Genomic DNA, 21109 nt, shown 5'->3' with positions numbered 1-21109 from the left:
AAAAATTTGATAAAAATTTGACAAAAAAAAGACAAAAAATTGATTCAAAAAATGACCAAAAAATGACCAAAAATGTGACAAAAATTTGATAAAAATTGTACAACATTTTTTTAACAAAAAATGGACGAAAAAATGACAAATTTGCCAAAAAATGACAAAAAAGTTACAAAAATGAGTTGAAAACCCAGCAAAAAATGATGGAAAAAAAAAATCTGACGTGAGGAAAAACATCCTCTCGGTTCAGGCGGGAGTTAAGAGGTTAAGAGAAGTTACATCAGATTTGAACAGATGCCATTTTATTTATTTTATTTTTTATGTCTCTGTCCATCTCAGACAGAACAGCTCATGTCCTAAAGCTCCTCAGTGCTTGTGCTTTATTCATTTATGTTTTTGTATTTAACAATAGTACTGAGATGTTACTTATTACTGCAGATAAATGCTCTCTTTTCTCCTTTACTTCAGCTCCGTGTGGACTTTCTCCTGTGTTTATAGAAACTTCTCCAGGAGCATTTTCATTGTTTTGCTCATTTTGGCTCAATATAAACACGCTGTATCTCTTTATTTTGAATTTTCTGGGGACTTTTTAGTCACTGGGTTATTTTTTCCACAGTCCCGCCCACTCCCGGTCACCTGTCGGCGCCCAACACAAAAAAATCCATGTATTTTCAGCATTCACTTTTCGAAAAAGTCAGTTATTAAGAGTTTGAAGGCACGACACCGGCTAATCAGCTACGTGCTAACGACCGACACTTGTGCTGGTTTTTTACAAGAAAGAAACAAACAATATTTGAAAATACAATTAAATTACTTTATATTTTTGCAGTTTATAACATTTTAGAGAAGTCTTCAATTGTACCTTGTCTGTTTCATGTCCGTGAGTTAGCACAGGGCTGATGTTAAACTCTTAATAATTGACTTTTTGGGAAAGTCAAAGCTAATAATACTTGGGATTTATACATAATAATAAATGGGATTTTTGGTAACACTTTACATTACGGGCCGGTATGTCCTTGGTACTTACAGAGGTAATTCTAGATACTTATTGTGGTACTTACGGTGGTACTTATTGTGGTACTTAAAGGATACTATAGTGAGAATTACCAGGTATGTACTTCTAGATACAGTGGTAACTCTTAGTAATGAAGGTTCTTGTTTTCCCTAAAGCTGATTTATGTTGTTTTATAGTCACACAATCCTAGAAATTACTTCTGTGTGTAGAAGTACCACATTTACTACTTATGAATTGCTGCTGTAGTATCCTTGAATTACCAATAAGTACCATAGATGTATCTAGCACTTAAGAAACTGTAGAAACTATCACTTAAAGTACCAGAGTAAGAACCTACAATTACCACTGTAAATGCTAGTACTTACAACTTTAAGTGCCACAATAAGTACCTAGAACTACCACTGTAAGTACCGGCTCGTAATGTAAAGTGTTAACGTATTTTTTATGTTGGACCCCGACACGTGACCGGGAGTGGGCGGGACTGTTGAGCTCTATCAGCCCCTGGCCATAAAACGGCGTAAGAGTCGCCAGAACTGTTAGCCAAGAGTTAGCGGCTAGTTAGCATCGTTAGCCTGTATGTTGTAAACGCTGCAGCGCTAACAACATTTAGCTCTGGTTAAATCCAGCTCAGACTGGTATCGGTTTCTGGTATGGAGTACGTGGTATCGGTATCGGTGCTTCCCTAACTATCGGTCAAAAATATTTGTGTAGACACGGTCATTACCAGGGCTGGGTACCGTTTTTGATACCTTTACTACATTATTTGTCATATTGAACCATAAAACAGATTAATAATGTTCATTTATTCCTTTTTTCCAAAGTTCCTTTAACAACAAAAGAGCAGAAAAAACACTAAACACGTTTTTCTTATTTTTTTCCCCAATTTTTTAAATTGTTTTTTCCCCGCCAATTTTCCCAAGATTTTCAATATTTGTCTTCCCCAATTTTTTCATTTTTTTTTTTTTTTTTCATTTTTTTTCTTTGGCCCAAAATGTTCCCAATTTTTAATGAGCTTTTTCCCAAAGATTTAATTGTTTTTTCCCCAATTTCCCCCTTTTTTAAAATTGTTTTTCAATTTTTATCTTCCCCAATTTTTAATTTTTTTTTGTATTTTTTTTTTTTGGCCCAAAATGTTCCCAATTTCTTATGAGCTTTTCCCCCCAAGATTTAATTGTTTTTTCCCCAATTTCCCCCTTTTTTAAAATTGTTTTTTCCCCGCCAATTTTCCCAAGATTTTCAATATTTATCTTCCCCAATTTTGTTCTTTTTTTTTGTATTTTTTTTTAAATTTGGCCCAAAATGTTCCCAATTTTTTATGAGCTTTTCCCCAAGATTTAATTGTTTTTTCCCCAATTTATCCCGTTTTTTAAATTGTTTTTTTCCCACTAATTTCCCCAATTTTTTAATTTTTTTTTAATTTTTATTTTTTTATGTGGCCCAAAATGTTCCCAATTTTTTATGAGCTTTTTCCCCCAAGATATGATTTTTGATTGATTTTGTTTTTCCCCAATTCTTTTCCCAAATTGTTCCCTTTTTCCATCTTCTTAAATGCTGACGACCAACCGCACTTGAACGTTTTTTTCCCCCATACTTTTATTTTTCCGATCCCAGCCTGGTCTGGTTTAACGGTGCCCAAAAAACAATAAATAAATAAACACAAGCTTTTTTTTTAATTATAATAACTCAGTTTAACTCGCTCCTCTTTACAGCCACGCTTCTCAGATTGTGTTTTTGACTAAATGTGAAGCTAAACGTGCTGTGATGCTGTTACCGTGGGTTACAGATGTTTTTAACTCGTTGTATTTGTGAATTTCCTCGTGAAAACCGGCCTCGTCCGGTTTAGTGTCAAATCGAGGGCTGAGAATCTGAAGGGACGTTTCGGGGTCAAGTCTGCGGAATCACAGCCAAAGTATTTTGATTCCGCGACTGTAGATACGACGTCGCCGATCGTTTCTCGTTCTGGGGATGAAATGTTTCACCAGCGTGTCTTGAGTTCACAATCAGGAGATGTATCATGAAAGGAAACTAGGTTATACTCACAGTCAAGGGTCATTAGTGGGAAATGGCTCCACCTGGTGGCCGCTTATCCTGCCCTTTGTGGCTTCTTTACTCGGAAAATATTCAGCGCAGTGACGGATATTAACGCCATAACTCCCGCCTGAACCGAGCACATTTTCTCCAGTTTGGCTTTACCCCAATCCAAAAGCTTCTGGAAAAAAGTGAGGAAATAGCAACAAAACTGAGACGAAAACAATGATGGAAATGTGACAAAAAAGTGAGAAAACATTGACAAAAAAATTGACAAATATTATGAAAAAGTGGCAAAAAGTCACAAAAATTGACAAAAAATGACAAAAAAAATTGATGCCAAGATGATGAAAAAGTGACAAAAATGTGATAAAAAATGGACAAATATTTGACAGAAAAATATGAAAAAGTGGCCCAAAATGTCACAAAAATTTACAAATGTATGAAAAAATGACAAAGTGACAAAAAATGACGAAAAATTGGCAATAAAGGACAAAAAAAATTGACGAAAAGATGATGAAAAAGTGGCAAAAATGTGACAAAAATCGGACAAAAAATTTGACAACAAAAGGACAAATGTGAAAAAAAAAAAGCTCCATTTAGATGAGTTTTGTAGATTTTGAAATGCTCTGGGTTCAGGCGGGGGTTAAGAGGCTGTTTTTTTTACTGTTTTCTTCTTAAGCAACGATTACGAGTCCATAAAAATATCACTGTCAATCTGTCTTTCATTTTCATCCTGAGTATAATATTGTTACATGTTGTGAATAATTCTACTCAGGCATTCAAAATGGCCGCCGGAAAGACACAGACGGCATCTCGTCATAGAAGGGGGCGTGGCTTCGCCGAGGGGGAAAATAGAATCTTTAGAGAAACACAATTTTTTACTCTTTTTAGCCATTTTCTGGTGGAATATGAACTTATTTATCACACAAATAAAGTCAGGTGTAAATCGGGCCCATATGGATATTTTCTCACAGCAGATTGTTCAGTAGAAGTGAAAAAAACGGCAGTTGTAGCTCGCGCTAGCTAACCGCTAGCATTAGCCCGATGCTAACATGTAGCATCATGTTAGCATTTTCCATTACTTATGTATTTATGGGCTGTTGAACCACTTTGCTCCTCCCCATGTCTTTATTTCTTTATTTAGTAGAAACTATATTCATAATTCAGCGTTTGTTAAAGTAGTTTTTTGAATAATTAAAGTTTACATTTTTTCAAAATTGTTTACCCCCGTAACTGTTTTCAAACATGACCATATATGGGCGATTCCAGAGACGCCGTCTGTATCTATATAACCAGAAAGCCGTTCGTTGGGATAGTTTCAAAAGTAAACGATCAAGCTCCTCCCCCCCCCCGTCTTCTGATTGGCTTATGGGAAAAGCTCGTCTCATTGGTCGACGGGAGGATACTAGACTCTTGATTGGTCGCCGATATCTTGAACGTCCTGTTAGATTCTCAGCCCTCAGCTCCAGAATCGTTACTGCTGAGAGAGATTTATTATTTATAAAAGCGCTGTTACCGAGATGCCTTTTGCTCGTGTACATATTTAAACAAACACATTGTTGAATAAACTTTATTTTTGAGCAACAACACGATAAGCTCTAATTGTAGGTCATGTATCTGGGCGTGGCGCTGAACTTGGCGTAGGACTTGATGACCTTGTTGACGGCCTCCAGGAAGTCCTTCTCGGTGGCGATTTTCCTGCGGGCGCGGATGGCGAACATGCCGGCCTCGGTGCACACGCTGCGGATCTCGGCGCCTGCGGGGCAGAAAGACGGGGCAGAAAGACGAGTCAGAGCCGGGTTTGGGGGTTTGGTTTTCAGTGATTGTGCTCAGTAGGTGAAGGAGAGGGAGTGACCGGTGCTGTTGGGGCAGAGCCGGGCCAGCAGCTCGAAGCGGATGTCCCGCTCCACACTCATGGAGCGCGCGTGGATCTTGAAGATGTGAGTGCGGCCCTTTAACAGAAACACAAGGAAGGATGAGTGAGTAGTGCTTCATAATGGATACACAAACATTTATATTTAAGATTGTGCGCAGCTTTCTGTTTGCGATATATTACGCAGCCCTAGTGCCATCGTATGACTGATTTTGGGTCCCATTTCAGATGGAGGGTTATTGTTAAATAGTGGAGATAAGTTCTCATGATGTTGTTTAAAGGACCGCATTTTTTTTTTTCATGTCTTAATTTTTTTATTATTTACTTTTTTTCATGTCTTAATTTTTTTAATATTTTTTTTCATTTTCTTTTTCATGTCTTTTAATTTTTTATTATTTTTTTACTTTTTTCATGTCTTAATTTTTTATTATTTTTCATGTCTTTTAATTTTTTTTAAAATTATTTTTCATGTCTTAATTTTTTTTTCATTTTTTTATTTTTTACTTTTTTTCATGTCTTAATTTTGTTAGTATTTTTTTTTATGTCTTTTAAAAAATATATATATTATTTTTTTCATGTCTTTTAATTAATTTATTTTTTCGGGGGGTTAATGTGTTTTGTTTTGTTGGGGAGGAGGGAAAAAAAAAAATCAAAGCTTTGTTGTAACTTGTTGTTCTGACTTGTCAATAAACAAAAAGTAAAAAAAAAAGACACCGACAGGAAGTGACATAGATAAAGACGCCATATTGTCATAGAAGGGGGCGTGGCAAAACTGGGAAACACCATTTTTCACACTTTTTAGCCATTTCCTGGTGGAACATGAACTTATCACATACAAATAAATTTAAGTCTAAATCAGGTCCATATGGATGTTCATTCACAGCAGATTGTTCAGTAGAAGATAAAAAACGGCAGTCATAGCTAGCGTTAGCATTAGCATGAATTCTCCGTTATTTATGGGCTGTTGAAACACTTTGCTCCTCTCCATGTCTTTATCTTTATTTAGTAGAAACTATATTCATTCATTTGTTAAAGTAGTTTTTGAATAATTAGAGGAAGTTTAGATTGTTCTCAATTGTTTTCCCCCTGAACTGTTTCAAACATGGGCGATTCCAGAGACATATATGGTCATTTTTGAAAACAGTTAAGGGGGAAAACAATTTTGAAAAAACGTTAATTTTCTCTAATTATTCAAAAACTACTTTAACAAATGCTGAATTATGAACATAGTTTATACTAAATAAAGAAATAAAGACATGGAGAGGAGCAAAATGGTTCAACAGCCCATAAATACATGAATAACGGAGAATGCTAACTTGATGCTACATGTTAGCATCGGGCTAATGTTAGCTAGCGCTTGCTACAACTGTCGTTTCTCTTCTACTGAACAATCTGCTGTGAGAAAATATCCATATGGGCCTGATTTACACCTGACTTTATGTGATAAATAAGTTCATATTCCACCAGAAAATGGCTAAAAAGAGGGAAAAACTGTTTCTCTAAAGATTCTATTTTGCCACGCCCCTTCTAGGGCTGTGCAATTAATCGAAATTCGATTACGATTTCGATTACAACAGTAAACGATTACAAAATTAGCATAATCGCAAAAAATCGATATTTTTTTCTTCAATTTTTTATTTTTTTCACACACAAAACAAATTCAATTTTTTTTTTCTAATTTTTAATTTTTGGATTTTTGTCTTTTTCTGATGGATTTTTGTCTTTTTTTGATGGATTTTTGTCTTTTTTTTTTTGATGGATTTTTGTCTTTTTTGATGGATTTTTGTCTTTTTTCTGCTGGATTTTTGTCTTTTTTGATGGATTTTTGTCTTTTTTCTGCTGGATTTTTGTCTTTTTTGATGGATTTTTTTTTAAAGGCAACAAATAATCGTTTGAATAATCGTGATTTCAATTATGACAAAAATAATCGGGATTATTATTTTTTCAATAATCGAGCGGCCCTACCCCCTTCTATGACGAGACGCCGTCTGTATCTATATGTCAAGTGCTAACGACTTCCGCTTCCGGGTCCTAGCATACCGGCTAATGTGCGAGAAAAAAACCCATTTAATACAACAATCAATGTTACTGAACCTAATTATCTTTCAGACTCAGCCAAAAATGCCGCACCTGCTGCTAAAAAAAAAGCAATATTTACTAAAGTCGGTACCTCCGGGGTTAGCGTAGCTGTCGTTAGCATTTATCTCCGCTAACCTCAGCATTTTTGGCTCATGAGTCTGAGAGATAAGTCTGTTCAGTCACTCTCTGTGGAGTTTTTTGTAGTTTCTCGCACATACAAGACCCCGGAAGTCGAGCTGTGACGTCACCACTTAAACGTATAGAAGGAGGTCAGCCATTTTAAACTGTTGCCGTGCCGACCATGTGAAGTCAACGGGAGATGAGTCAAACTGCCCTGGAAACTTGAGCAGCTTGAAAATAGTAATAGACTTGTTGCACAATGTGGCTACGCTAGTTCCTCTGAGCTGAAGCTGTGGGCGCTAGCACTTCCTGTTCGTGTTCATTTCCATTAAGATTAGCTCAGACCGGTGAGTTCCTGGTGGAAATATTTCCATAGAGGAGACGTTTATGTTTGTGAGGATCAGGGAGTTTGTCTTGAAGCTAAAGGCTAATTTAACCTCTTAACTCACGTCATCAGATTTTTTTTTCCATAATTTTTGTCACTTTTTGGTCACTTTTTTTTTTCTTTTTCATTTTTTCGTCAATTTTTTATCACATTTTTGTAATTTTTTTGTTGTCACATTTTTGTCAAATTTTTATCACATTTTTGTCATTTTTCGTCAATTTCTTGTGACATTTTTGCCACTTTTTCATCAAGTTTTTGTCCCTTTTTTGTCAATTTTATATCACATTTTTGTAATTTTTTTGTCACATTTTTGTCACTTTTTTGTCATTTTTCGTCAATTTTTTGTCAATTTCTTGTGACATTTTTGTGACATTTTTGCCACTTTTCCATTGTTTTCGTCGAGAAAATGTGCTCGGTTCAGGTGGGAGTTAAGCGGTTAATGCATTACACAACTTGAAATAGTGCCTTTATATATATTTTTATAGCATGTTAGCCTTTAGCTTCAAGACAAACTATCGTCTCCGATCTGAACTTCATGATTTGAACACAGTAAATGATCATCGACCGGGAACTCACCGCCCACAACATAATCTTTAGAAAATATGATAATTATTCCAGGAAAAGAAAACAGACAGGAAGTCCAGGCGCTCACACCTTCAGGTCAGAGGAACTAGCATAGCCACACCGTGCAACAAGCCAATTAGCGCAGTCATTGTCAAACCGGTTGATCCTGACGTCCTGACTCGCAGCCTTAGACCCGAGTAAGGACGTGTTTCTTCTCCTCACGAGGCTCGGTTTGGCCTCGTGCTTCCTGTAAGAGAAGCTTCCGTCCTCACCTCCAGGTCGGGCAGGCTGAACTCGATCTTGCGGTCCAGGCGCCCGGGCCTCATGAGCGCCGGGTCCAGGGTGTCGGGCCGGTTGGTGGCCATGAGGACCTTGATGTTCCCCCGGGGGTCGAACCCGTCCAGCTGGTTGATGAGCTCCAGCATCGTCCTCTGCACCTCGTTGTCTCCGCCGGCGCCGTCGTCGAAGCGAGCGCCTGGAGGACGGAGCCAACGTTACAGAAACACCAGGAAGAGGATCGTTTTAGAACTGTGGATCTGCTAATGTCTTCAGCTTCATCACAGTAAAGGATTTGTACATAAACAGGTTCTGATTCATCATTTTTTAATATAGATTTTGAACTTTTATAGATTATTTATAGACCCTTTAACATCATCACACAGCGCTGTTTGTTAAAAGCATGAGGCTCGTGAAATACGAAGGGAAAATAATCCCAGCGCCAACTGGGTTTTTTCTTCGATTATGCAAATTTTATAATAGTTTACTGTAATAATCAGAATTGTAATCGAATTTCAATTAATTTTACCTTAAGGCGAGACACGGCAGGTGAAAGTATTGATTTTTCACGTAGTGGTCGAAGTGGAGATTTTTATCTATTTTCCTCCCTTTACATCTTAGTTTTCATGTCAGATATAAAAATAACAAAACTCACCCCGCATGATGTTTATTTTATGATGTTTTGTCTGCGAGGTGGGGGCGACCCGGAAGTAGCTGCTGCGCCGCGTAAAAGGTCCGTCTTTCAAGCGGGTTTTCATTCATAAATATTGACAAATTTTACATCCACGTGTCCTGCTAAGGGTCCCCGTGATGACGCTTTCACCCAAATATGGTATTGTTCCTCCTACGAGACGCTGGTGCGGAAAAGTCGGAGAACGGGCCGAGCATGCGCAGTCGTTACAAAACTTCAGAGCTGGTGTTCACAGAATGAAAAAAAGCCGCACTCGGGCAACGAGGAAACCCTTTTAGCAGCTCCCACAGACTCCACACTTTACAGTCTGAGACCTAACAATATTTTGAAGGTTTTTTCAGACAGTTTTTTTAATATCTAATTCCTAGCCTGATATATTCAACTTTGAAACCAAAAAAACAGGCGGAATTTGAGTTTTTACAGATTTTTTCACTGATGATTAGTTTATTGAAAAACTAAACAAAATATCCAAAATCCCCTCTGAAAAAATCTTAGTTACTGATATGTCAATAAAATAAAACCATAACATTTAATCTGGCTCAATTCATTATTTTGATTTCGTTGCCCAAAATATAGACAATTTTGGCCATTTTAATGCTCAAAATGCCTTATTTTTATGTGAAAACATAAAATGACAGAAAAAGTGCAATACATTTTTTCCTCATATTTATATCGGTGATGTTCAGCAAAAGTTTCAAATTGACATCTCTACATTTATTTTTTTCCCCTATTCACCTGCAGTGTCTCGCCTTAAAGGGATATTTCAGGATTTTTGACATAGGGCCTCATTTTCTAGCTATGTGTTGATGTTTTTGATTACTGCCAGGCTACTGCTAGGCTAGTGCTAGGCTAGTGCTAGGCTAGTGCTAGGCTACTGCTAGGCTAGTGCTAGGTTACTGCTAAGCTAATGCTAGGCTATTGTTAGGCTAGTGCTAGGTTACTGCTAGGCTAGTGCTAGGCTATTGTTAGGTTACTGCTAAGCTAGTGCTAGGCTATTGTTAGGCTAGTGCTATTGCTAGGCTAGTGCTATTGCTAGGCTAGTGCTATTGCTAGTGCTAGGCTATTGCTAGGCTAGTGCTAGGTTTGTGCTAGGCTAGTGCTAGGTTACTGCTAGGCTATTGTTAGGCTAGTGCTATTGCTAGGCTAGTGCTAGGCTAGTGCTACCGTTAGGCTAGTGCTACTGCTAGGCTAGTGCTAGGCTATTGCTAGGCTAGTGCTAGGTTTGTGCTTGGCTAGTGCTAGGCTAGTGCTAGGCTATTGCTAGGCTAGTGCTAGGTTTGTGCTAGGCTACTGCTAGGCTAAGCTAGTGCTAGGCTATTGTTAGGTTACTGCTAAGCTAGTGCTAGGTTACTGCTAGGCTATTGCTAGGCTATTGCTACTGCTAGGCTAGTGCTAGGCTATTTCTAGGCTACTGCTAGGTTAGTGCTAGGTTAGTGCTAGGTTAGTGCTAGGCTATTGCTAGGCTAGTGCCAGGCTATTGCTAGGCTAGTGCTAGGCTAGTGCATGTCTATAGTAACTCGTCGCCTGCATTAAAACCCTCGTCCTCCAAACGTTGCCAGATTTGATTTGTAAAAAGCTCTGTTGTGAATTCCAAGTGTAGTGAAGCGGCCGCAGGTGAACAAACTGTAGATCCGGTCCCCTCGCAGATCACTCCACCGCCGCCGCCGCGGCGTCGCTACAACCAGGAAGCTGCTCATTTACCTCCGATGGCGTCGATCTCGTCGAAGAAGATGAGGCAGGCCTTCTTGGTGCGGGCCATCTCGAACAGCTCCCGGACCATCCTGGCTCCCTGCGGTCAGTCACATGGTTAGACACGGACCCAGGGGGCGGGGCATAAACGAGGGCGGGGCTTAAACGAGGGCGGGGCTTAAACACGGGCGCGGCTGCTCACCTCGCCCACGTACTTCTGCACCAGCTCGGAGCCGATGACGCGGATGAAGCAGGCGTCCGTGCGGTTGGCCACGGCCCGGGCGCACAGGGTCTTCCCCGTCCCCGGGGGCCCGAACAGCAGCACGCCTTTGGGGGGCTCGATGCCCAGGTTCACGAAGCGCTCCGGCTGGAAGACACCGACACGTCAGGCGGGGGTGAGGGCTTTTAACCCCCACCGGGACCCAGTGGGGCTTTACCCAAATCTTAAAGCTTCTTAGGGAAAAGCCAGTCAAAACAGAAACGAAAATGATGAAAACGAACACATTACAGCCCTATTCTCACGGGATGAGCATTATCTAAGGACCCGTATCATAAAACAATCACCGCATTCGCACGGGAAAACCCACGCCTGAGAGAGCGGGCGATCTGGATCTGTGTGGTGGAAGTGACTATGATCATTTTGATTTTGATCAGGCTTTTGAAGAGCCAGTTATTAGACTTTCTGTGCCTGATGACTGTGTTCAAAATCTGGTTACTTTAACCCCAAAGGAACCAAACCTGATGAATGTGAACCTCTGCAAACCCTAAAACCTCATTGATGGCACAGACTAACAAGCATTCTGTAGTGTTCACTGCCCACCAAGAGGAGGAGAGGTCCACCAAGAGGCCAGAGGAGCTACACACAGACTGGCTTTGGTACCACAGGGGCTGGAGAAGGCACTTCTCTCTGGTACATTGTCTGGCATTGATAACAACAATAAACTGCTGTTTGGAAACAAACAAAGGTTTGCCTTTGACATGACAAAGGATAATGACAAAACATCAGCTTATGACATCGTTGATGATGAAAATAGACTTTCACTGAGTGTCATGATGTCACAGTTGAATTCTCATGTTATTGATCCAAAGTGCTCCTTGCTTCACAATGCGCTGAATAAAGCGGCCTCTGTTTTCACGGTCAGACCCTTGAGACAATACAGAAGAACTACTATAGTTTATTATTTTCCACTGAGATACTTGGTAACTGACATGAATGAACTAACTTTGGAACAAACCCGTGGACATTGAATGTATTGTGCTGATGTTGTAATGGCTCCTGTGTTTTGAGTTTTGTAATAGTTTTGCTTCACGCACCACCATTAAGGGGCCGGTGTGTAGGAGCCATTTTGACCTTTTCATTTGCACCGCCTACCACTGTGTGGCGCTATAGGTTTGTGTTTGTTTTACCCCTTTAAAAAGGGCCTAGAAGTAGCCTCAGGTGCTGCACAATACTCTTAACTGTAGCAAAACGACAAATAGTGGAAATAAATGGATATCAAAATCATTCTTTCAAATCAAAAGAAACAACAACATGCCCTGACACCCGCAGGCCGTGTTTGAAAGCTAAGAACTGGCCTTGATGTCACTTATCACATTTTCGTTGCTCTTGTCACATTCCAGAAGCTTCAGGTTTGGGTAAGAAAGCGACCAGTCCAGAGGGTTCAGAGGTGACGGTTGGCGTGTGACTCACGTGAAGCAGCGGCGTCTCCACCACTTCCCGAAGCTTCTCGATCTGCTCTTTGCAGCCGCCCACGTCGCTGTAGGTCACGTCCGGCTTCTCCTCCACCTGCGCAGGAGCAGCACGTCAGCGACCGCGCCGGCGCCTCCCCTCGTGAGGCGTCTTACCTGCATCATGGTGACCGTGGGGTCGATCTTCGGCGGCAGCGGGATGTGGATCTGGTACTTGTTCCTGTCGACGCTGGAGGGAGAGAGAACGTTTAGATTCCTACAGGAACAAGAGGAACGAGCTGAGACACTGACCCGACTCTCATGCCCTCCTCGATGTCCGTGGGCGCCACCTGGTCGCTCAGGTCCACCACGAACTTGGCGAACTGCTTCACGTTGATGATGTATTTGGGGTCTTCGGAATCTGCGTTTATGATTTTGGTGCATCTGGAAAAACAAAAGCAAAAGGTTATTGTTTTTTTCCTTCTGTTCATTTCCATGGCGACGCCAGAGGAGAACCCAGAGGCTCTAACGATCTCTGCTGCTTTACAAAGGCCACGTGTTGTGTTTTAACCTCTTCACTCCCGCCTGAACAGAGAGGATCTTCTTCATCACGTCAGTTTTTTTTTCCCATTCAACTCATTTTGTTTATTTTTTTTGTCATTTTTTGTAATTTTTTTGTCACATTTTTGTCGTTTTTTTGTAATTTTTTGTCACTTTTTGTCGTTTTTTGTCACATTTTTGTAATTTTTAGTCACATTTTTTGTCATATTTTTGTAATTTTTTTGTCACTTTTTGTCATATTTTTGTCACACTTTTGTCGGTTTTTTGTCACATTTTTGTCGTTTTTTTGTCACATTTTTGTCGTTTTTTGTCACATTTTTGTCTTTTTTTGTCACATTTTTGTCGTTTTTTTGTCACATTTTTCGTCATATTTTTGTCGTTTTTTTGTCACTTTTTGTCGGTTTTTTTGTCGTTTTTTTTAAATTTTTTTGTAATTTTTTTGTCGGTTTTTGTAATTTTTTTGTCGTTTTTTGTAAAAAAAATTGTCACATTTGTCATTTTTCGTCATATTTTTGTGATTTTTTTGTCACAATTTTGTAATTTTTTTGTCACATTTTTGTAATTTTTTTGTCACATTTTTGTAATTTTTTGTCACATTTTTTGTCACATTTTTGTAATTTTTTTGTCACTTTTTGTCGGTTTTTTGTAATTTTTTTGTCGTTTTTTGTAAAAAAAATGTTTCACATTTGTCATTTTTCGTCATATTTTTGTGATTTTTTTTGTCACATTTTTGTGATTTTTTGACACATTTTTTGTCAGATTTTTGTAATTTTTTTGTCACCTTTTGTCATATTTTTGTAATTTTTTTGTCACACTTTTGTCGGTTTTTTGTCACATTTTTGTCGGTTTTTTGTCACATTTTTGTATTTTTTTTGTCACATTTTTTGTCAGATTTTTGTAATTTTTCTGTCACTTTTTGTCGGTTTTTTTGTCGGTTTTTTGTAATTTTTTGTAATTTTTTTGTCACATTTTTGTTATTTTTTTGTCACTTGTCGTCGTTTTTTTTGTCACTTTTTGTCGTTTTTTTTGTCGTTTTTTTGTAATTTTTTTGTCACTTTTTGTCGTTTTTTTTGGTCATATTTTTGTAATTTTTTTGTCACACTTTTGTCGGTTTTTTGTCACATTTTTGTCGGTTTTTTGTCACATTTTTGTATTTTTTTTGTCACATTTTTTGTCAGATTTTTGTAATTTTTCTGTCACTTTTTGTCGTTTTTTTTGTCGGTTTTTTGTAATTTTTTGTAATTTTTTTGTCACATTTTTGTAATTTTTTTGTCACTTTTTGTCGTTTTTTTTGTCACTTTTTGTAGTTTTTTTTGTAGTTTTTTTGTAATTTTTTTGTCACTTTTTGTCGTTTTTTTTGGTCATATTTTTGTAATTTTTTGTCACATTTTTGTCATTTTTTTTATCAAATTTTTGTCGTTTTTTTGGTCATATTTTTGTTGTTTTTTTTGTCATGAACTGCCGTCATATAAATGTGCAGGTTCCCACTTTGTCTCGCTCTGCTTCCACATCAATAAACAGGGACACGGTCCAGACCGGTCCCCCAAAAACACCTCTGTTTATCCATGTTTTTGAAAATAAAAGACTTGGCCAACTTTGGTGAATCACTTGGTCAAGTAATGACTTATGGTAACGAACTGTTTTACTTTTATTTTCTGTTTTATTGTTTTATTGTGCTTTTTAATGTATAGTGTTAGTTTGCTGTAGGTCTAAGTCTATTTTTGCTGTTTTGATTACCACAAAGTTGAATAGATTAGTATATTGAGTCAATCTTTTCTTCTACAGTGTGTAATTTAAGTTATTTTAGTTACTATACATAAAAATTGTGATATTCTATTTTTCGCATATCACCCACACCTAGCTTAAATATTATACTTAACATTTTTATATATATTTTAACACTTTTTCCAGACTGAACATGGAAGCCAGTACCTTGCGACCTGCAGCGGCTGCTCGCTCTGCAGGGTCTGTTTATCGGCGGCCAAGTCCCAGAGCGCCGGGGGAGCCAGCCCCGTGTCCGACTCCTTGATGCCTGAGAGAAGATGAAACATTAGACACCAGGACGGTCCCGGCGGCGCCGCGAGGCCTGAGTCTCACCTGTGAGCTCATTGATCTTCTTCAGCAGCTGCTGGATGTCGTCCTCCACCTGTTTGATTTGCCGCGAGTACGTGCTCTGGCCCTGGACACAGACACGAACACACACTTACTCACACACGTCACACAGGGACCAAAGTCTGATCTGAGGAGGATTTCATACAAAACAAGACACTTCACAGACATGGGACGATCAACAATACCATCATTAATCACTAAATCCACCAGCAAAGTAACATCGCTCCCTCTAACGTACCTCTGAGAGTTACGGAGCTCGACACAAGGGGGCGCCGCTCCCTGAATCACCACAAGCTTTGAGCAGAACATTACTCTGATCACAGTTTTAATAAAGGTCCATCTCCTTAATCACGAGGTGTGTTTTAGGGCGTATTCAGACCTGGAGCCTCCAGGATATTTGGGCAGATGCACTGACCCAACTGCGTTCGTGTAGCAGAGGCTTCGAGCGTCTCCTGAACAGCCGCGGGCGTCGCAGCGCGGCGTCAAAGTGGAAAAAACTTCGTCAAACTTCAATGAAAGTACGAGACGCATTAAAGAAAAGTGGAGGATCAAGAGCAACAGTTTGTCCCGTGGACATAGGGCTGCTCGATTATTGAAAAAATAATAATCACGATTATTTTTGTCATAATTGAAATTTTATTATTCAAACGATTATTTGTTGCCTTTAAAAAAATCCATTAAAAAAGTGACAAAAACCCAGCAAAAAAATGACAAAAATCCAGCAAAAAAGTAAAAAAAATCCAGCAGAAAAAAAGACGAAAATCCAGCAAAAAAGTGACAAAAATCCATCAAAAAAGTGACAAAAATCCATCAAAAAAATGACAAAAATCCATCAAAAAAATGACAAAAATCCATCAAAAAAATGACAAAAATCCATCAAAAAAATGACAAAAATCCATCAAAAAAATGACAAAAATCCATTAAAAAAATGACAAAAATCCATCAAAAAAATGACAAAAATCCAGCAAAAAGACAAAAATCCATCAAAAAAGTGACAAAAATCCAGCAAAAAAATGACAAAAATCCATCAAAAAAATGACAAAAATCCAGCAAAAAAGACAAAAATCCAGCAAAAAAAAGACAAAAATCCATCAAAAAAGTGACAAAAATCCACCAAAAAAATGACGAAAATCCAGCAAAAAAGTGACAAAAATCCAGCAAAAAGACAAAAATCCATCAAAAAAGTGACAAAAATCCATCAAAAAAATGACAAAAATCCATCAAAAAAATGACAAAAATCCATCAAAAAAATGACAAAAATCCATCAAAAAAATGACAAAAATCCATCAAAAAAATGACAAAAATCCATTAAAAAAATGACAAAAATCCATCAAAAAAATGACAAAAATCCAGCAAAAAGACAAAAATCCATCAAAAAAGTGAGAAAAATCCATCAAAAAAATGACAAAAATCCATCAAAAAAATGACAAAAATCCAGCAAAAAAGACAAAAATCCAGCAAAAAAAAGACAAAAATCCATCAAAAAAGTGACAAAAATCCACCAAAAAAATGACGAAAATCCAGCAAAAAAGTGACAAAAATCCAGCAAAAAGACAAAAATCCATCAAAAAAGTGACAAAAATCCATCAAAAAAATGACAAAAATCCATCAAAAAAATGACAAAAATCCATCAAAAAAATGACAAAAATCCATCAAAAAAATGACAAAAATCCATTAAAAAAATGACAAAAATCCATCAAAAAAATGACAAAAATCCAGCAAAAAGACAAAAATCCATCAAAAAAGTGACAAAAATCCATCAAAAAAGTGACAAAAATCCATCAAAAAAATGACAAAAATCCAGCAAAAAAATGACAAAAATCCAGCAAAAAAGACAAAAATCCAGCAAAAAAAAGACAAAAATCCATCAAAAAAGTGACAAAAATCCACCAAAAAAATGACAAAAATCCAGCAAAAAAATGACAAAAATCCATCAAAAAAAAAGACAAAAATCCAGCAAAAAAGTGACAAAAATCCAGCAAAAAAGTGACAAAAATCCATCCAAAAAAAAGACAAAAATTCATCAAAAAAGTGACAAAAATCCATTAAAAAAAAGACAAAAATCCATCAAAAAAAAGACAAAAATCCATCAAAAAAGTGACAAAAATCCATCCAAAAAAAGACAAAAATTCATCAAAAAAGTGACAAAAATCCATAAAAAAAGACAAAAATCCATTAAAAAAAAAGACAAAAATCCATCAAAAAAGTGAACAAAATCCATCCAAAAAAGTGACAAAAACCCAGCAAAAAAATGACAAAAATCCAGCAAAAAAGTGAAAAAAATCCAGCAGAAAAAAAGACGAAAATCCAGCAAAAAAGTGACAAAAATCCAGCAAAAAGACAAAAATCCATCAAAAAAGTGACAAAAATCCATCAAAAAAATGACAAAAATCCATCAAAAAAATGACAATAATCCATCAAAAAAATGACAAAAATCCATCAAAAAAATGACAAAAATCCATCAAAAAAATGACAAAAATCCATCAAAAAAATGACAAAAATCCAGCAAAAAAATGACAAAAATCCAGCAAAAAAAAGACAAAAATCCAGCAAAAAAGTGACAAAAATTTACCAAAAAAATGACAAAAATCCAGCAAAAAAGTGACAAAAATTTACCAAAAAAATGACAAAAATCCAGCAAAAAAATGACAAAAATCCAGCAAAAAAAAAGGACAAAAATCCAGCAAAAAAGTGACAAAAATCCAGCAAAAAAGTGACAAAAATCCATCAAAAAATGACAAAAATTCATCAAAAAAGTGACAAAAATCCATCCAAAAAAAAGACAAAAATTCATCAAAAAAGTGACAAAAATCCATTAAAAAAAAGACAAAAATCCATCAAAAAAAAGACAAAAATCCATCAAAAAAGTGACAAAAATCCATCCAAAAAAAAGACAAAAATTCATCAAAAAAGTGACAAAAATCCATAAAAAAAGACAAAAATCCATTAAAAAAAAAAGACAAAAATCCATCAAAAAAGTGAACAAAATCCATCCAAAAAAAAGACAAAAATTCATCAAAAAAGTGAAAAAAATCCATCCAAAAAAAAGACAAAAATCCAAAAATGTGAAAAAAAAAGTGACAAAAAAAATTTGAAACAAAAAATTATAATCGATTTTTGTGATTATGCTAATTTTGTAATCGTTTACTGTTACCGTAATCGAATTTCGATTAATTGCACAGCCCTACGTGGACATAATGGAAACGAACAGCTCAGCAGACGACCCTTCATCCACACAAAACTCCTCTTCCTCAGCTGCTCCGGTGAAGCTGAGGTCAAAGGTCAGTGCTTTAGCCTCTCACGTTTCTTTTATTATCATAGCAAGCGTCAAATTTTCATTTTTATTTCATTTGTTGTGGTCCTTGCCGTCCAATGGGAGCCTCGATCGTCACACACGTGTTTACAAAATATAGTTCTCTTGTTAAAGTTCAGGTTTATCTCTTCCACACGTGCATTGGCAGGAGTGACATTAATGTGGGGGAGTTTGAAAGATCACAAAACTTTGAGCAGCAAACGACAACAAGACCCTCTTCACGTCCACCTCCTTCTCCACAGTGTTTGAAAGGTGTTTATTCAATTCTTGCATATTGAAGTTAAAAGTTAAATTTTGAATTTGCTACTGCGGGAGTAAATGAAGACCGATTCTCTCCATTTCTACACGAGACTGAAGACAATTATCACTAGTCAGGTCACTTTTTTCGGTCAATTTCTTGTCTGTTTTTTGTCTAAGTTTTCTCACTTTTTTGTCACATCTTCATCATTGTTTTCGTCTCAGTTCTGTCACCATTTTCACACCTTTTTTCCAGAAGCTTTTGGATTGGGGTAAAGCCAAACTAGAGAAAATGTGCTCGGTTCAGGTGGGAGTTAAGGGGTTAAACAAGTCTCACTCAACATGACGATGAAGATGAACACTTCAATTCCCATCATTTCTGCAAGACATCGTGATATCATTCGTCGTAATTATGTTTGACCGATATAACCGTGACCTTAAACATCATCATCGTCCCATCTCTGCGTTAAACAACAAACAAATAAACAGCACTCACGTATGTTTTCAGCAGAGCGATGTCACCTTCGTCCAAAGCTGAAAAAACAAAATATCCCTGGATGAGTCTGCAGTTTGACAGTGACAGAGCACGACATGTCTTTATTTACAATGTTTTCACTTTTAAAACCACAGAAACAACAACAAACAGAGGTCAATGACGCGCGATAATGCGATAAATATCACCCAGAGAAACGTAAAAACAACAATGAACGCCGACATAGCATCAGTGTTGCTACGATGACTTAGCTCGGAGGCTGTTGTTGCTAACATCAATAACTTTTCTACTTTAATTGATTCACCTCTGATGGGACCGTCCTCTTTCTCTTCTTCCTTGATTTTTCTTTGGTCGTCTCCTAAATAGTCCGGCATCTTTACAAAGGTTTGTGGAGTTAATTCAAAGACTGAAGACGAGACGCGGCTGATGCTAACGCTGATGCTACTTCAACTGTACTATTACACAGCAGCTTTCAACTTCCGGCGCTAGCTAACCCACGACCGGAAGGAGCCGTCGGACATTTTATCTGGACACGATGGAGAAAATAACGACAATTTAACGTTTAATTTTTAATGATAATTAAAAAAGAAGAGTTTTTTATTAGTTAAGCATTTACTAAACGACATCAAATCTAATAATATAATAAATAAAAATAATAAATTAATAATAATAATAAATACGTGTACATATCCGAAATGATGAAAAGTATTATTAATTTATTTAATTTAACTGAATTGCTTATAAACAAACGTGTATAATATTATACATATATATACATTCATTTTAATTTTAACATTAGTTTTACATTTTTTCCTCATTTTTTTACGTGTTTATTTTTTTTAATTCCCCAATTTTGCCCCAAATTTTCCTTTTTTCCCCAACGTATTTTCCCCAAAGTTGTCAAATTTCCTCCCCATTTTTTCCTTTTGTTTTTCTCAAATTTTCCCGTTTTTAATTTTTAATTTTAATTTTTATTTGTCTTTTTTTTTTACTTTTATATTTTGGACACTAAACACCAAAAAAATAATTCGTGTTGTGATAAATAGGGATTGTACATATTTTATTGTACATATAAATAATGAAAAAGTATAATACATCTAATATAACATTTTTTTGGTCACTTTTTTGTCGCTTTTTCGCGAAATTATTAGCATTTTTGTCAAATTCTTATCACCTTTTTGTCACTTTTTCGTCCATGTTTTCCTCAATTTTTCGTCAAATTTTTCTCACTTTTTTGGTCAAATTTTTATCAATTTCTGTCATTTTTATGTAATTTTTTTTGTCACTTTTTCGTCAGATTCTTTGCATTTTTTTGTCAAATTCTTATCACTTTTTTGTCAATTTTTTGTCCATTTGTAATTTTATATTTATTTATTTTTTTGCCCCAAATTTTCCTTTTTCCCCAACGTATTTTCCCCAAATTTGTCAAATTTCCTCCCCAATTTTTCCTCTTGTTTTTCCTCAAATTTTCCCGTTTTTTAAATTTTTTTTCTTGTCTTTCACTTTTTGTGTTTACTTTTATATTTTGAACACTAAATACAAAAAATAATTCGTGTTGTGATAAATAGGGATTGTACATATTTTATTGTACATATAAATAATGAAAAAGTATAATACATCTAACATAACATTTTTTGGTCACTTTTTTGTCGCTTTTTCGTCCATTTTTTCCTAAATTTTTCGTCAAATTTTTCTCACTTTTTTGGTCAAAAATTTATCAATTTCTGTCATTTTTTTGGAAATTTTTTGTCACTTTTTCGTCAAATTTTTGTTTTTTTTTGTCAAATTCTTATCACTTTTTTGTCAATTTTTTGTCCATTTCTGTCATTTTTTTAAATTTATTTTTATTTATTTTTTTCCCCCCACATTTTCCTTTTTCCCCAACGTATGTTCCCCAAATTTGTCAAATTTCCTCCCCAATTTTTCCTCTTGTTTTTCTCAAATTTTCCCGTTTTAAAAAAAAAAAAATGTTATTTTTTCTTGTCTTTCACTTTTTTTTTACTTTTAC

At 36.4% G+C, this 21109-nt stretch overlaps 1 protein-coding gene across 1 annotated transcript; it reads right to left on the bottom strand.

The window, feature by feature from the left end:
• Positions 1–4638: 4638 nt before the first annotated feature.
• psmc2 (proteasome 26S subunit, ATPase 2) lies at positions 4639–19570 on the bottom strand (the record flags this gene model as incomplete). Its single annotated transcript, XM_079580916.1, has 12 exons — positions 19406–19570; positions 19105–19142; positions 15044–15125; positions 14879–14978; positions 12698–12829; positions 12563–12635; positions 12408–12503; positions 10920–11084; positions 10730–10817; positions 8334–8536; positions 4896–4992; positions 4639–4796 (listed from the first exon to the last, which is right to left on the bottom strand). Exons 1-12 carry the CDS (start codon positions 19473–19475, stop codon positions 4639–4641), a joined length of 1302 nt encoding a protein of 433 aa, XP_079437042.1. The 5' UTR covers positions 19476–19570.
• Between the last annotated feature and the right edge of the window lie 1539 nt (positions 19571–21109).

The sequence above is a fragment of the Gobius niger genome (genome assembly GCF_951799975.1).
Source record: "Gobius niger genome assembly, chromosome: 22".
Taxonomy (NCBI): Eukaryota; Metazoa; Chordata; class Actinopteri; order Gobiiformes; family Gobiidae; genus Gobius; species Gobius niger.
Note: the sequence above shows the minus strand (reverse complement) of the source record. Positions and strands in the feature narration are given on the sequence as shown.